The following is a 17,024-nucleotide window of genomic DNA, read 5'->3' as shown; positions in this document are numbered from 1 at the left end:
GTCTATGAACCCATGAAAGCTACTTTGTTATTCCTTTATTTTGCACTATTTAATTATTTTACGATTTATAGTAATTTTTTGTATTTGTACTGTACTGCTGCCACAAAACATCTCATGACATATGTCAATAATAATAAACTGATTCGGATTAATTTGTACTTAGTGGTTTTACTAAAATTCACAAAAAGCAATTGTATCTGCTATTATAATATCCCTCACCTTTTACATTAAATGAATGTGGCATCATAGGAAGTACATGTGCTTTTATCACACACTGAGTGCCATTCTGCTGTTTTTGTCTGATGTCATTTGTTACACTACATTCACTGTGTTTTTCAGTAAAGCTTATAAGTTCATGTTCTTCATCATGTAACAGGGACTTCTCAAGAAAAGCTGGACAGTTATCAATTGCTGCTTTGGTTGGTGTTGGCAGTTTAAATAATCTGCAGAAAGAGTGACATATATTTATGTGTTGAAAATTTAAGACTTTAAGAAACACTATTTTATTTACCAAATACAATGAAATTACTTTTCAAACTTCTTAAAATACTAGCAAAACACATACAATTATTTTTCAGGCACTAGATGTGTAATTAAGAAGGAAAATAGTGAACGTATTGGTTTAACGCTTCAAAAAGTATCTATAACCTTGATATTTTCTCAGGGGTAGTGAAAAAGCTTGGGGAGTAAGGGCATCAGTGGGATGGCAGTTGTGTAGGGTTTGGGTTCATGAATATGATTTTTTGGACTGAAGACATGGAAGTAAAGATTGACAGTACATCCTAAAGAAATTAATTGCAGAAATACTTTGATAAAGCAGTTTCTCACCAGTCAGATCTATGTGCTATCTATCTATGAAGGGAAAAGCTGCACAGAGTGAAAACGAGTTAAGTCTGTCACTGTAGGATGATGGGACTTGAGAAGAAGTTGTGAGTGGATTGATGATGACAATGAATGAACATTATGATACTTATGGTGGGGGATTGGGGGAGTGGATTGGGATGATTTGGTTGACTGCAAGAGCAATGGAACATTATAGGATACTGGACATCACACAAAGCTGCTACTCTAAGGTGGAGGAATTTGATTACAGGTGCCCAATGTATGAAGAAAACTTGTGTGTCCTGTGGGAAATACTTCCACTTAAATCAACCAGTATGCAGTATAATTAAAGTGCTTATGTTGAAACAGGTCATAAATATTAAAGTCCTAATATAAAAAAATTTATATCATCCTCTCTTAACTTACAATTTAACTTCAATTGTTGCTCAGACTAAATATCAGAATGGGGAAGAAGAGTGATCTGCGTGACTTTGACTGCGGAATGATTGTTGGTGCCAAACAGGGTGGTTTGAGTATCTCAGAAAAAGCTAATCTCCTGAGATTTTCACACACAACAGTCTCTGGAGCAAGAGTTCCCAACCTTTTTTATGCTATTGATCCCCTGCATTAACCTAGTGGTCCGTGGACCCAGATTGGGAAGCCCTGCTCTAGAGAATGGCAGGAAAAACAAAAAAAAGTCTAATGAGCAGCAATTCTGCGGGCAATAACACCTTGTTACTGAAAGTAGTCAGAGGAGAATAGCCTGACTGAAGGTGACAGTAATTCAAATAACCACAGAAGGTACCTAATAAAAGTGGCCACTAAGTGTAAACGAGTTTGATTAAGAGCCTCCTCATGTCAGTACTAAAAGGATTAAAGCCATTTTTAAATGTTAACATTTCTATTGAAAATCCATTGATGCCATAATCATCGAAGAAGACAGCTGGAAAATTTGGCAGTGAGTCATGGTATTTCATCAGAGAGAATACCACAGCTGATTCTGTTCTTTCTGTAAATGAGTACAGGAATGTTTCAAGCAAGTATGGCAAACATTTTACCAGTAACCAATCTAGCCAGCTCTCCCCTACCTTGCCCAAAAGGAACACCCATCAGCTGCTGTCCTCTAACCATGTCCTCAATTGAAGTCAATTTACTTTACACACATGGGATTGTATCTTGGCCATTTGAGGCTTATATAGTTTACTACTCATTAGATAAATTCATTTGGGAAGCAGAGTGTTTATTGAGAAACAATGGGTTGAAGGGGTGTACAGATTTACATCAGAAGTCTTATCAAATTCTATTCACTCAGCAAACCAACATTTAAACCATGTGCTGCAATAAGCAATTCACCCAGACCACTTAAAATTGGCACGGTCGACAGCTGATGGAGCACATAACCTAAACTACCGAATTTTTTCCTGATATAAACAGGATTATTTCCTCTTCAAAATTTTAAGAGTGGCAGGTGCAAATTGTATTCACTTTAATAATCTTAATCACTTACTCCTATGAACTCTATAGGATGATTGATTAAAAAAATCACTAATCTACATATTGGTTTTACCATAAGCTTCTCGAAGTATAATAGCACGCTTGATGGAAACTAACAGAATTGGTCCCATAACTCATTTTACCACTATTCCAGTTCTCTCCCTTCCCCCTGCCCCGTTATTTTCCAGTGAAATCAACAGAAAGGGAAAACAGGAGGCATGCAAAGTAGACAGATGCTCTGACGCTATCAATTAAACAAAAATAAAATCAAACATCTATTCCATTTGCTATCGTCTAAACATGAGTGACTGAAGTATTTATTTGGATCTGCCCTCAAAATAAACTTCTTTGATGGTGCATATTGACACATATTTGCTAAAGCAAAACCCTTTTCCTTTGGAAATTCATTTTGAGAGGGAAATAGTCATTGTCAAATCTTGTTTCAAAAAAAACACTGGGTGTCCTGCATAATACAAAAAGAAGAATACTACCTTTTTCTGAACAAAGACTTCTCACTTTCATCTTTCTCCACAGGGTTATGATGTGAAGTACTAAGACAATTCAAATTATCAAATGTCTCTTCATTCTGATGTCTGCTGTGACCTTTACTGTTGTCATTTAACAGGATCGTTGAAGGAATAGAATTGTCATTTCTGAATCTAAACTGAGATTGATCTTTCAGGGAATTATTTAACCCTATTTCAAATGTTTTTCGTTTGATTGGGGTATGCATATATTGGGAATCAAAAACCATTTGCGACTGACAATCACTTTCCATATTCTTCTTTAAAGGTGGCACAAATTTCTTTGATTGCTTGATGCCTGAAAAGATAAAGCAAAAATTAAGATGTAATCTGAAAAAGCAAGCACTAAATCACGTTCAACAAGATTTCAGAGACTAAACATTAGAAAATGTTCTTAATGAAATTTGTGGAATAAAAGAATTTTTGAGAAGTGTTAAACAACACATCTAGCTATTGTATTGGTACAGTGAATTTGCCTTTAATCTGGAAATAAAAATTACACAACATTATCAATTTACATTCTTTTTTGACATTGTTGTATCCAAGGTTCTATGCCAGGTGAAATCTAGGGCTTAACAGATAGTTCTAAAAGAAAGCACCAAGGAAGTACAGCATATTCAAACCTTTAACTATCTGAAGTTAAAAATTGTGTTGAATGAGATGAAGTGAAAAATGTTGCAAGAATCATTAGCCTAATTAAACTCTAAAATTTTGTGATAAGCCACACCAAATTTTTGCACAACTATATACAGTAATTTCAAAGAAAAGCGATTTATTTTTAAAAATATCAAAACTCGTTCTCATAGCCCATCACTTTTGATTCTTTTTATTTCAACTTGATTTTCTGTGTTAGGCTTCCATAAAATTCCTTATTATTCATTTGTGCATTAAGTTGAAATTTAACTTGGAATTTATTCTTGTTTTTCCTCTATCGACTTATTATCAAACATTTGGCCATTTCTTTATTACTATTGGTTAGATATATTTCAGACTTAGACAGTCTACCCTTAAATCCAGTTATAATTTATCAAATCAACAAAGCTGAATTATAACAAAGCACAGTGCAAAAGAAAGTGATGCTGTAATAAAAAAAAAGTATTTTGGCAAGAAAAGTGAATCTACAATCAATTCACTTGTATTTTCCTCTGCATCTTCATTATATGTATATTACACACCAGGTTTATGAGGTCCTGCTGGTACAAATCTGACCATTTAGACTAGCATGCCTTATTCATCACCTGGTTGCATTTCCTGCCAGAAAAACCTCCAGTTTCAGTCTGCAGATGTGGCCTGTGCAAATTCCCAAGGCTTGTTAAATTATTCAAATAGGTCTTTCACTGATTTTATAGTTTCTTAATTGTTTTCTCAATGGAAGAAATACTTTCCTACTTATTAACACTGCAGTATGTCTACCGCCTGGCCTACAGGAACAGGCTCCTGTAAGTGAAGCAATGCACAGTGAATATCGCTGTCATTTTAGTTATATTATTCATGTCACTGTTTGATTCTAGTTGCTATTTTGTTAGCAAAAATCAAAATGAACAAAAGGCAAGTTCCTTTGGCAGTTCAAGAACCACAAATTTGAGAAATGGGCATGGAATATAGATGCACAATGATATTTAACCATCATGTACATGTTTGTCCAGTATCTAGATACCATTCATTTCAACTATCACATAATCAAAGTTCCGTCTTATAACAAATTATTCAATGAATCTCCATTATAGCCTCAAATAAACAACAAAGAGTTTACCTATCCTCAAAGATTATGTCTATTTTGCAATAAACAAAATCTCAAAAAGTCTCTTAATATGTCCCAAATCCAAGCTCCTGAGATTGATGAAGATCAGAGATCCTAGATCATAGAACAACATCATAGTTCATGAATTATTGGATTGTAATCCAGAGCACTAAAAACAAGGATACAAGTTAAAATCCTACCATACTAGCTGGGAGATTTACATTAATTTAATTAAATCATCTACATTAAAATTAAATAATTTATCCAAAGTAATGGTGATCATGAAACTGCAAACCCAACTGGTTCACTATTTCCTTCAAGGAGGAAAATCTGTCAGTCTCCAGCAATATGGTTGACTCTTAGCCTAATAAATTACTGAGGTGTAATGAAGATCACTTATTAATACACAATTAAATTAAAACTAGACAGGCTACTTGGTGAGAATATCAGTTGATCTGGACAAGCAAGTCATTCAATTGCAAGTTATCCCATTGACTATTCAAACAGTAGATTAGCCATAATCCCAAATACCACCATTAAATTTTCTGGTTAGGTCCTATTTCAATTGCAATGCAGATCCAGTGGTGGAGTCACTGTTGTATGAAGTCAGTAATAACATTGTCTTCAACAGGATCACAGACCTCCAAAATATTCCAAAGTATCAGGCGAAAAATCGGTAAAGAAATCTAAAAATTATCAATTACCTTCCCTCAACAGATTTGCCAGTACCCCTCAACACTGAGCATGACATAGAAGAAGTATTGAATGTAGCAATGGCACAGAATTCACTATGGATGGGAGACTGCAATGTTCAAACACAAGATTGGTACAAATGTACAATTTTATTAAATGAGATTGCTGGATTTAAAGAACACAGCTGCAGATGTTAAGTGAATCAAAATAAATTTACGTTGACCCAATTATTACTAATGTATCTGCTGCAGATGCATCAGTTAACAACAGTACTGGGAGGAGTAACCATGATAAAGTCCGTGTATCAATAAGATTACATCTTCACTCTTGGGACATCTTGGTGCTAGATGTGATAGACATAAAACAAATCTGGTAACTGTAAACTCTAAAAATATCCACAAGGAATTGTGGACCATCTGCAGCAGTAAAAGTGTATACCAACGAGATCTATTATCTTGTGGTGCTACATTCTTCATTCTATCACTACTATCAAGCCTGTGGACTGAGCTTAATACACAGAGCTAAAAAGCACAAGCTTAAAAAAATTGTCCCAATCTGTTGGAGTTACAACAGACAATTAAGAGGCAGCTATATCAACAATGGTGGCATGTCATGGACAGAATAAAGCAATCACACAATGAACAGATTGGGTCAAAGCTCTGCAGTCTACTGCATACAGTGCTAGAAAACTGAACAGCTAATACGAGATGAGAATCCAATGATTCACCTATCATGAAAGATGGCAGAGGCTAGTATGTGAATGTTGAAGGTAAGGGTAAAGCATTTGTAACCACCTGGAAATATTGAGTAAATTATTCATCTTAACTCTCTTCTTAAGCGTGCACCCGGAAATGTTGTCTCCATAGTGTAATCTAATCAGTCCCATTTTCCTACTCTTATTGTGCTTATCTAATTTCCTTTACAAATTATTAATATTTTGTACTTCCAGAATGCCTATTAGGTACAGTGTTCCAGATAGTGTAAAAAATGTTCTTCCTTGCATCCTCTCAGTATTCCCTAGTTCCTACACCATCAATTTATGTAAGTAGCTTTTCCACTGGTTATGTTATCTAAACCTGTTATAATCTATAACTCTGTGGTCTCCTCTCAACTACTTTTGCATGAAGAATAATCCAGTTTAATCTTGTTGCTAAAATCTCTTGTCCTGAGACCATTATGGGAAATATTTACACTCACTGAAAGAAGGTTCAATGTCCATTCAGAAATCAGATGGCAAAGAGGAAGAAGCTGTTCCTGAATCGTTGAGTGTGTGCCTTCAGGCTTCTGTACCTCATTCCTGATGGTAGCAATGAGAAGAGGGCGTGTCCTGGGTGATAGGAGTCCTTAATGATGGATGCCAACCTTTTGAAGCATTGCTTTTTGAAGGTGCTTTGGATACTACAGAGGCTGGTGCTCATCATGGAGCTGACTAAGTTTACAATTCTCTGCAGCTTACTTAGATTCTGTGCAATAACACCCCCACGCACTCCCCTCCACCCACCATACCAGGTGGTGATACAGCCAGTTAGAATGCTCTCTATTCTAACTCCATCTACAAGGATTGTACAACTTCTAGTCCTACAGTATGTTACCTCTTTCTAAGGACTTGATTTAATTTTTTTACCACCAGAGCTACCCCAATCTCTCTGTCTACCTGTCTGTCCTTTCAATATAATTTGCATAAATTTGCAAGTGTTTTAGGTGACATACCAAATCTCCTCAACTCAACTCCTAATGAAATATAACCACTCTCTTGCCTTCTTTGCAGCTGCATCAATATGTTGGGTCCAAGTTAGATCCTCAGAGATATTGACACCCCAGAACTTGAAATTGTTCACTCTTTCCACTTCTGATTCCTCTGTAAGAATTGGTATATGTTCCCTTATCTTACCCTTTCTGAAGACCAAAATCAATTATTTAGTCTTCCTGACAATGAGTGTAAGGTTGCACTCAATGTAAAATGATAGCATTATCGAAGTGTTGCCAGGAATACTCAGTTCTAGATAATATCACAGTGGTAGTCCAGGTTTGCTAGAGCTGTTTTTGGCAGGGAGATAGGAACCAGAAATGATAGGGCTGAGGATGTGGCAGTTAGCATACAAGTAGATGCTGTGGTAGTGAGACTAAGAGGGTGTGGTGAACTACATGTGCCTGTCTGGACACGCCCCCTTGCTGACTGCTCCTGTGGCTCCTCCCACAGAGGGACAGGCAAATAATTGGGCAAAATTGCAGTCAGTGGGATGTACTGAAGTGTAATTTTGGGGCAAGATCGAAAAAGGTCATGAATGCAGGTCTGAATGTATTATATTTGAATGCACACAGTATATGGTATAAAGTAGACAATCTTGTAGAACATTTAAAGTTTGGCTGGTATCATGCTGTGGGTATCACTGAGTCGTGGCAGAAAGAAGATTGTAGTTGGGAGCTTAACATCCAAGGATACACCTTGCATTAAAAGGACAGGCAGGTAGACAGAGAGGTTGGGGTGACTCTGTTGGTAAAAAAATTAAATCAAATCCTTAGAAAAAGGTGACATACTGTAGGACCAGAAGTTATAGAATCCTTGTAGGTAGAGTTAAGAAACTACAAGAGTAGAAGGACCCCAATGGGGGGGTAAGCCTCAAATAGTAGTAGTAGGCCCCCGTTAGTCTTGATAGACCATGGATTTGTGCCTTGGAAAGCTTCCAGGGCTCAAGCCTGGGCAAGGTTTTTTTTATGGAAGACCAGCAGTTGCCCAAGCTGCAAGTCAGTGCTAGACCACGCCACCGATGTTGTCCAAGGGAAGGGCATTAGGAACCATACAGCTTGGCATCTCAAATACAGCTTGGTGCCTCAAATAGTAGCCAGTATATGGTATACAAATTAAAATGGGAGATAGAAAAGGAATGTAAAAATGGCAATGTTACCATAGTCGGGGGGGGGGGGGGGGTTTCAATATGCAGGTAGATTGGAAAAATCAGGTTGGTACAGATTCCAAGAGAGGAAATTTGTAGAATGCCTACAAGAAGGCTTTTTAGAGCAATCTGTGGTTGAGCCCACTGGGGAAAACAGAATTTTGGATTGGGTGTTGTCTAATGAACCAAATATGATTAAGAAGCTTAAGATAAAGGAACCCTAAGGAAGCACTGGTTATATGATAGAATTCACCGTGTCTTGAGAGGGAGAAGATAAAATCAGATGTATCCATGCCGCGCATAAGGCTATTTAACAAGATAAGAGCCCATGGCCTTACAGGAAAAGATACTAACATAGATAGAAGATTGGCTGATTGAAGGAGGCAAAGAGTGGGAATAAAGAGGGCCTTTTCTGGTTGGCTGCCAATGACTAGTGGTGTTCTTCAGGAAGGTCAGTGTTGGGACGGCTTCTTTTCCCATTATATGTGAATAATTTAGATGACAAAATTGACGGCATTATGGCCAAGTTTGCAAATGATACAAAGATAAGTGAAGCAACAAGCAGTGTTGAGGAAATAGGGAGTCTGAAGAAGGACTGAAGCAGATTGGGAAAAGACGAGGCAGATGGAATAGAGTGTAGAGAAGTGTATGATCATGCACTTTGGTAGAAGGAATAAAGGCATAAACTACTTTCTAGACAGGAAAAAAATTCACAAATCAGGGCAGCAAACGGAATTCAGAGTACTTGCGCAGAATTCCCTAATTGTTAACTTGCAGGTTGAGTCAGCAGAAAGGAAAGCCAATGCAATTTTCACATTCATTTCAACAGGACTAGAATACAAGAGCAAGGATATTATTGAAGGAGTTCCTCTGAACAGTATTCTAGGACCAACTATTCTCAGCTGCTTAAGATATGACATTCCTTACATCATTATATCAGAAGTATGGATGTTTGCAGCAGTGATGATACAATTGTTTATTTTAATTCGAAGTAAATTTAATAGGTTAATGCCAGGGATGATGGAGCTGATTTATGAGCTGATTGGATTGTAGTAAATTTATAGATGATCTAGTTTTAAACATTTCAGATTCACAAAATGCTTGATATAGTAAATGCTAAGGTGTTGCTTCTCCTTTTGATGGAGTCTAAAACTAGAAGGTATAGTTTCAGAATGATTGTTCATTTTAAATGGTGAAGAGGAGGAAGTTTTCACTTAGAGAGCCATAAATCTTGGAATTCTCTACCCTCAAGAGGCATGAAGATTGAATAACTGAATATTTTATTTTTAGTTTTCATATTATTGAGATACAGCTCAGGAAAGGCCCTTCTGGCCCTTCGAACCGAGCTAACCAGCAATCCCCAGATTTAATCCTAGCCTAATCACAGGAGAATTTACAATAACCAATTAATCTACCAACCAGCGTCTTTGGACTATGTGAGGAAGCTAGAGCACCTGGTGGAAACCCATGCAGACACAGGGAGAATGTACAAACTTCTTATAAGCAGAAGTGGGAATTGAACCCAGGTTATTGTACTGTACAGTGTTGTGCTAACCACTATACTACTATGCCATCATCAAATATATTCAAGGTATTAAATAATAAGGAAAGTGAAGGCAAGGCTAAGATCCGATCAGTTTTAATCTACTGGCCTATTCCAGTTCCTCTTTCATGTTCCTATGTTGTTTCACCATGCTTAAGATGCTGAAACATTCCATGCCCACGCAATAAAACATAGTCAGCCTTAGGAAGTAATATTCATACTGCACAAGTGCTAATCTCTAACCAAAAATAGTCAAAGACCTAAATATGATCAATGGAATTAGCAGTGAAGAGTTTCCCACCATCAACATCCTGGGGTTATTCATCAATGTCTAGGAACATAACTAGAGGAACTAAATACATGCAGTTGATGATGCAAGAATAAATCCGCAGTTAAACATCCTGTGACAACTGCCTTTGTTTCATTTTGAAGGCATAAGTCAGGCATGTAATGAAATATTTGCCTTATTGAGTCCAGCCCCAATAGCATTCAAGAAGGCCCATGCCACTTGAGCAAAATAGCCCATATTCCATCCTAAATATTCAGTTCTTACACTCCCTGCATTCTGTGCCTGCACTGTACTGCTTCTGCAAAATATATGCAGTCACCCTTGTTGGCTACACCAATGCACTTTTCAAACCTGCAATCTCCATCACCAAAAAGAACATGGAATAAGACAGTCTGCAAGTTGCCCTCTAAGTAACACACAATACTAACTGGCTACTATATTGCAAGCCCCTCATAATTGTTGGCTCTAAATCCTGCCAGTATCTAAGCAATAAAACTGCACAAGTACTGGCTTATGGACCTCTGGTTTCCCTCTCCTGAAGTCTACCATCAGTTCCTTGGTCTTATTGACATTGAGAGGTTGCTGTTATTACACCACTCAGCCAAGCTTTCAATTTCCCTTCTGTATGTTGATTTATCACCACCTTTGATACAGCCCACAACAGTGGTATTGCTAGCAAACTTGCATACGGTGTGAAGCTGCACTTAGCCACACAGTCATAGGTGCAAAACTAATAGAGCAGGGGGCCAGGTACACATCCCTATGCTGCTCCTGTGCTGATGAAAATTGTGGAGGAGATGCTTTTGCCAATCCAAACAGACTGGGGTCTACAAGTGAGGAAATCAGGATCCAATTGCACAAGGGGGAATTGAGGTCCATGTCTTGGAGATTACTGATTAGTTTTTAGGGGATGGTGGTGTTAAATGCTGAATTGTAATCAATAAAGAGCATCCTGATGATTGCATCTTTGCTCTCCAGATGTTATGGTGTTGTGTGAAGAGCCATTGGGATAGTATCTGCTGTAGACCTGTTGCTTCAGTATGCAAATTGGAGCAGATCCAAGTCACCATTCAAGCAGAACTGATACACCAGCCTCTCAAAACACTTCATCAAGTGTACAGTGAAGGACATATAACTGGAGATGAATAGTGCATTGTTTTGGCATATGATTCATTTGTGCATACAGAATGACTTGTTACCCTTACAATTAATTTATAATGATTGCTTTATACATTAAAAAGCCTACTACTGTACTTCATTTCCCCCCATCATTACACAATCAAATTTAGACAAAAGCCCAGCCAGCAAGCAACTCAAAGCCAAGGTTTTGTTGCAAGGTTATACCAATTTTTTTAATACCTTCATCTACAACATTAAGCAGCCACTTCATTATATTACAACAGTGACTGACAAAGCAGTAGACCTTTTCAGTCTAGATACTGCTGTAAAATATGGGCATGCACAGTGATACCATCACCCATGAATTAGAACATTCGAAAATGAAACAGCCTAGAAAGGATTATATACTATAAAAGACATAATTTACATTTGATCATGAAAACCAAATCATACAAAAGACCTGGAGGAGGTAGTAGTTTTTACAAAACTGAAAATGTAATTGGCTGTTCAAATTAGAAATTCCATATGGCATCAATGAACTATTGAATTTTATTACTGCCAAATGAGTGGGTGCTGGAACCACCAGATCCTGAATGGTAGTTTCTATGTGTATATTTATCTTACTTAATTAAGAAGGGCTTTTTGGAAGCATCTTCTTGATAAAACTGAGTTAGTCATGATCAAATTTACTTCCGTCGATCCAGTCTCATTTTCTTTGATTTTCCTTGAACTCAGAAATGTAAATTAAACTGTTATGTTCGTCATTGAATCTTGAGGTCATAGAATCCACTGATTGTATGATAATTAAGTCAGTGCTGTGAATTTACCATGCTGTTTGAAAAGCCCTTGTCTGATTGACAATACAAGGGCCATGATTTGGCTATCAAGTGACAATCTGTCATTGCAGACTATTATAAAAGGTTGAAATGTTGAACCTAGGAAATATGCTATGTTTCCACCACAAAGTGCAAATATGACTAGTCTTCTAAGGATTGGTTTGATGTTAGGTACTGCCATTATCTGGGAAGGATAGTCAAGCAATTTACATTGACTTTAAATAAAATAAATTTGAGTTTTGTATTGTTCCAAGAATGGGGGCAAACTTTATTAGGTGCAAGAGTGGAACCCGGTGTAGTCCAGCCATTTCAAGGTTTGACATGTTGTGCATGCAGAGATGCTCTTCTGCACACCACTGTTGTCATGTTTAATTATTTGAGTTACTGTCACCTTCCTGTCAGCTTGAACCAGTTTGACCATTCTCTTCTGTTCTCTCTCATTAGCAAGGCATTTTGCCCTCAGAACTGTCACTCACTTGATGTTTTTTTTCGCTTTTTGCACCACTGTAAACTCTGGAGACTGTTGTTTGTGAAAATCCAGGAGATCAATAGTTTCTGAGATACCCAAACCACTCCCTGTGGCATCAACAATCATTCCACTGTCAAAGTCACTTAGATAACATTTTTTCCCCATTCTGATATTTGGTCTGAACAACAACTGATCTGCTTGACCATGTCTGCATGCTTTTATGCACTGAGTTGCTGCCTCATGATTGACTGATTAGATATGTGCATTAAGAGCAGATGTACAGATGTATAGTCTCTAGTAAACTGGCCAATGAATGTTTATATCTGGATTTACCACAAATTTCAAAACATTTCACTTTATTTACTTAATATTGAGAACACTTAAATTTATTTAGCTATCACAAATAATTCACAAAAAAAGACAGCCCTTCTATTTTCCAACCACTTGGAGCCACTGCAAGAACATCAAATGGCACTCTGAGAACAGACTTAATTTACATGAAACTGAACTGGTTTCATTCTGAAAAGTAGGAATATTAAAACTCAAAAATAGTGAAGATATTGATCAGATTGATAAAAAATAAATGTAAGTAAAGCAATCTAAATGAGACAGTGGTGAAGTTCCAACTGTTAAAATTCAGAAATAAAACATTTATAAGTGTGATAATTAAAGGTAAATGTAAAGAAAATGTTCCAAATGTCATAAATCCATTTAAAAAAATTATACTTAACTGGAAATGCCCAGTATTTCAGATGTAGACAGAGAAATTAGGAAAATTGCTCAGTCTCCGAAGGTCAAGAAGTTGCTAGCATTGTAACAATCTTTGTGATAACAAAATTAACTTGTTGCATTTAAAATGGATGTTTTAAATCTGAAAAGATATTCTGAAATTGATGCATATTCTTTCCGAATTTGTATTGATTGACTTATTACTACATAAAGATCAGACATTTAGCCAATTCTGTCTGTGCCAGTTGCTATTAATCCCACTCTTCCTTTCTATTTTTGAGTAATTCCATGACATATTTTCTCTCAAATGCTTGCTAACTCTTGATTCTTTTGCCACTCATTTATCATAACAGCTAATTCACAGTAATCAATTGTTCTTGTGATGTGAAGGAAATAGGATCACCTAGCAGAAACCCATGTGGTCACAGAGAGAACATGTAAAATCCACACAAGCAGCACCTGTGGATAGCTGTGAGGCAGCAGTTCTACCTGTTCTGACAACTTGCCACTGTGTTTGATAGCTTTCAAGGGTAAGAGAAACAGTTAATTTTTTAAAAGTTGTAACAAAACAATAATAAAAATCTGTAATACAGAAAGGTTTAAGTAATTAAATTGTGGTGACCCACTTTCCAGCACACTCGGACCAGCTCACAAAATGGCATGCGCCGGCAGAGAGACCGGCACCAAAAAGGGCACCAGGCCTTCTTCACCAGCAAGGGGAAAAGCCCGCGCACGGGAAGGGACTGTGAATATGTGCCCCCTACAGCATTCCCTCCCAGAGAGGGCAGAAACGGGAAGGCTTAAAAGTGAGGCTGCGAAGTTTAAATAAATCTTTTACGCAACTGCAACTCACCGTCTGCGTGTCATTATTCCAGTGCTGTGTGTAGCACACCGCTACAATTGGTGACCCCGACGGTCCAAACGATACTTGGACCAAAGATGAACGACGCCGCATCTGTTCATGCAGTTTCATTAAAACTGCCAAGCTTCTGGACGCTGTGACCTCACCTATGGTTCCAACAAGCAGAAGCCCAATTCCACATTCGGCAGATAACCTCGGGTTCCACACGTTACTACTACGTGGTGAGCTCCCTTGACCAGGAGACAGCCACCCAGGTTGAGGAGTTCATACAGTCACCCTCGGAGGATGGTAAATACACAGCATTCAAAGCCCTGCTCATAAGGACTTTTGGACTCTCACGGCGCAAGCGAGCTGCCCACTTACTGCACCTGGATGGTTTGGGAGACAGGCCGACGTCGGCATTAATGAACAAGATGCTGGCCCTGGCTGAAGGACACAAGCCTTGCCTCAGCTAGAGCAGCTGCCTGAGGACATACGCCTGCTGCTGTCCGACACAGATCTCAGCGACCCCCGGAAGGTGGTGGCCCAGGCAGATGTGCTGTGGAAAGCCAAGAAGGAGAGTGGGGCATCCGTTGCACAGATCACCAAGCCACGCGCCCAACAGCAGACCAGACCAGGCCCGGCAGCAGAGCCCAGAAAACCTAGAGGCAGGATTGCGGAGGCCAACAAACAATGGTGCTTCTACCACCAGTGGTGGGCACAGAAGCCCACCGCTGTAGCCCGCCCTGTAGCCAGCCGGCAGCTGGCCATCGGGATAGCCTCTTGTATGCCTGGGACAAATAGTTGGGATGCTGCTTTTTGGTCGACACCGGAGCCGAGATCAGCACCTTACCTCCAATGAGTTACAACACCCGCAACAGAGAACTGGGACCCAACCTGAGGGCCGCAAATGGCAGCACAATATGGACCTACGGCACCCGTACAGAGCAGCTACAGTTCGGCTCCAGCCGGTTCACTTGGGACTTCACACTGGCCGCAGTGGCCCAACCACTCCTGGGGACAGATTTTTTTTGAGCTCACAGCCTGCTGGTCGACCTGCAAGGGAAAAGACTAGTCAACGCCAAGACTTTTCAAACGTTCTCCCTGGGTGAAGCCAAGTTGCCAGCCCCACACCTGAACTCCATCACGCTGTCCGACAACGAATTCACCAGACTCCTGGTGGACTTCCCATCAGTTCTGGCACCGCAGTTCACAGCAGCCGTGCCCAGACATGGAGTACAGCAACACAACCCGACACAGAGACCACCCCTCCATGCCCGTGCTCAAAGGCTTCTCCTGGACAAGCTCTGAATGGCGAAGGAGGAGTTCAATAGGATGGAGGAATTGGGGATCATACAGCGGTCTGACAGCCCATGGGCCTCCCCCCTGCACATGGTGCCCAAAGTAACAGGGGGCTGGAGACCATGCGGCAACTACCGCAGACTGAACAAGGCTACAACACTGAACACTGGACTGCTACCCTGTGCCGCACATTCAGGACTTTGCAGCAAACCTGCACGGCGCACGGATCTTTTCCAAGGTAGACCTCGTCGGGGGATACCATCAAATCCCGATGCATCCGGACAACATCCCCAAAACAGCACTCATCACTCCGTTCGGCCTTTTCGAATTCCTCTGAATGCCGTTCAGCCTAAAGAATGCCGCACAGATGTTCCAGCGGCTCATGGACACGGTGGGATGCAACCTGGACTTTGCATTCATCTATTTGGACGACATCCTCATAGCCAGCAGTAGTTGTCAGGAGCATCTGTCCCACCTCCGTCAACTCTATGCCCAACTGAGTGAATACGGCCTAACAATCAACCCGGCCAAATGCCAGTTCAGACTCAACACCATCGACTTCCTAGGCCACAGGAATACTAAAGACGGGGCAACCCCTCTGCCCGTCAAGGTGGACATGGTCCGCCACTTCCCCCGACCCAACACGCTCAAAGGCCTGCAGAATTCATGGGTATGGTGAATTTCTACCACCACTTCCTTTCCTCAGCAGCCCGAATTATGCGCCCCCTGTTCACCCTGATGTCAGGTAAGGGCAAGGACATTACCTGGGACGAAGAGACCGCAGCCGCTTTTGTTAAAACCAAAGAAGCCTTGGCAAATGCCGCAATGCTAGTGCACCCCAGAACAGACATCCCTACCGCCCTCACAGTGGACGCATCCAACACAGCAGTCAGTGGACTGCTGGAACAACTCATCAAGGGTTGCTGGCAACTCCTGGCGTTCTTCAGCAAACACCTACGACCACCTGAACTCAAATACAGTGCTTTCAACCGGGAGCTGTTGGCACTATACCTAGCAATCCGGCAGTTCAGGTACTTCTTAGAAGGCAGGCCCTTCACCGCGTTCACGGACCACAAATCGCTTACCTTTGCGATCACGAAGGTGTCCAATCGCTGGTCATCCTGCCAGCAGCGACATCTGTCCTACATCTCCGAATACACAATGGACATCCGGCAAGTCTCGGGAAAGGACAACATCGTGGTGGGCGCACTATCCAGACCTACTATCCAGGTCCTGTCCCGGGGGTGGACTATGCAGCACAGGCAGAGGCGCAGCAGGCAGACGATGAGATCCCTAGTTACAGAACTGCAGTCTCTGGTTTGCAGCTCCAAGACTTCCCCTTAGGCCCAGGTGAGAGGACCCTACTGTGTGATGTAGCTACCAGCCAACCTCGCCCCATCGTCCCGGCAGACTGGCAGCGGTGAGTTTTTGACTCCATTCAAAAATTAGCACACCCCTACATCAGGACAACCATCCAGATGGTCTCCAACAGGTTCGTTTGGCACGGACTCCACAAGCAGGTCAGTGAATGGGCCAAAACATGTATGCAGTGCCAAAAAGCCAAGGTGCAGCAGCACACCAAAGCCCTGCCACAGCAGTTCCATCCCACCCGTCGACATTTCGACCACATTCATGTGGATATTGTGGGGCCCCTGCCAGTGTTGCGAGGAGCATGGCACCTCCTAACTATCGTAGACCAGTTCACAAGATGGCCAGAGGCAGTCCCAC

The 17,024-nt window shown here is 40.3% G+C and overlaps 1 protein-coding gene across 1 annotated transcript in view; it reads right to left on the bottom strand.

Annotated features, from left to right (window-relative positions):
* hfm1 (helicase for meiosis 1) overlaps positions 1-17,024 on the bottom strand; it is a 125,319-nt gene that overhangs the window by 99,045 nt on the left and 9,250 nt on the right. Inside the window, exons 4-5 of the mRNA XM_059985228.1 lie at positions 2,808-3,138; positions 220-443 (exon numbers count right to left, since the gene is read on the bottom strand). Of these exons, the coding sequence (XP_059841211.1) occupies positions 220-443; positions 2,808-3,138 (555 nt within the window). The remainder of the gene's footprint in view (positions 1-219; positions 444-2,807; positions 3,139-17,024) is intronic.

Source organism: Hypanus sabinus, chromosome 11, assembly GCF_030144855.1.
Source record: "Hypanus sabinus isolate sHypSab1 chromosome 11, sHypSab1.hap1, whole genome shotgun sequence".
Lineage (NCBI taxonomy): Eukaryota > Metazoa > Chordata > Chondrichthyes > Myliobatiformes > Dasyatidae > Hypanus > Hypanus sabinus.
This window is presented reverse-complemented; position numbering and strand designations above follow the sequence as displayed.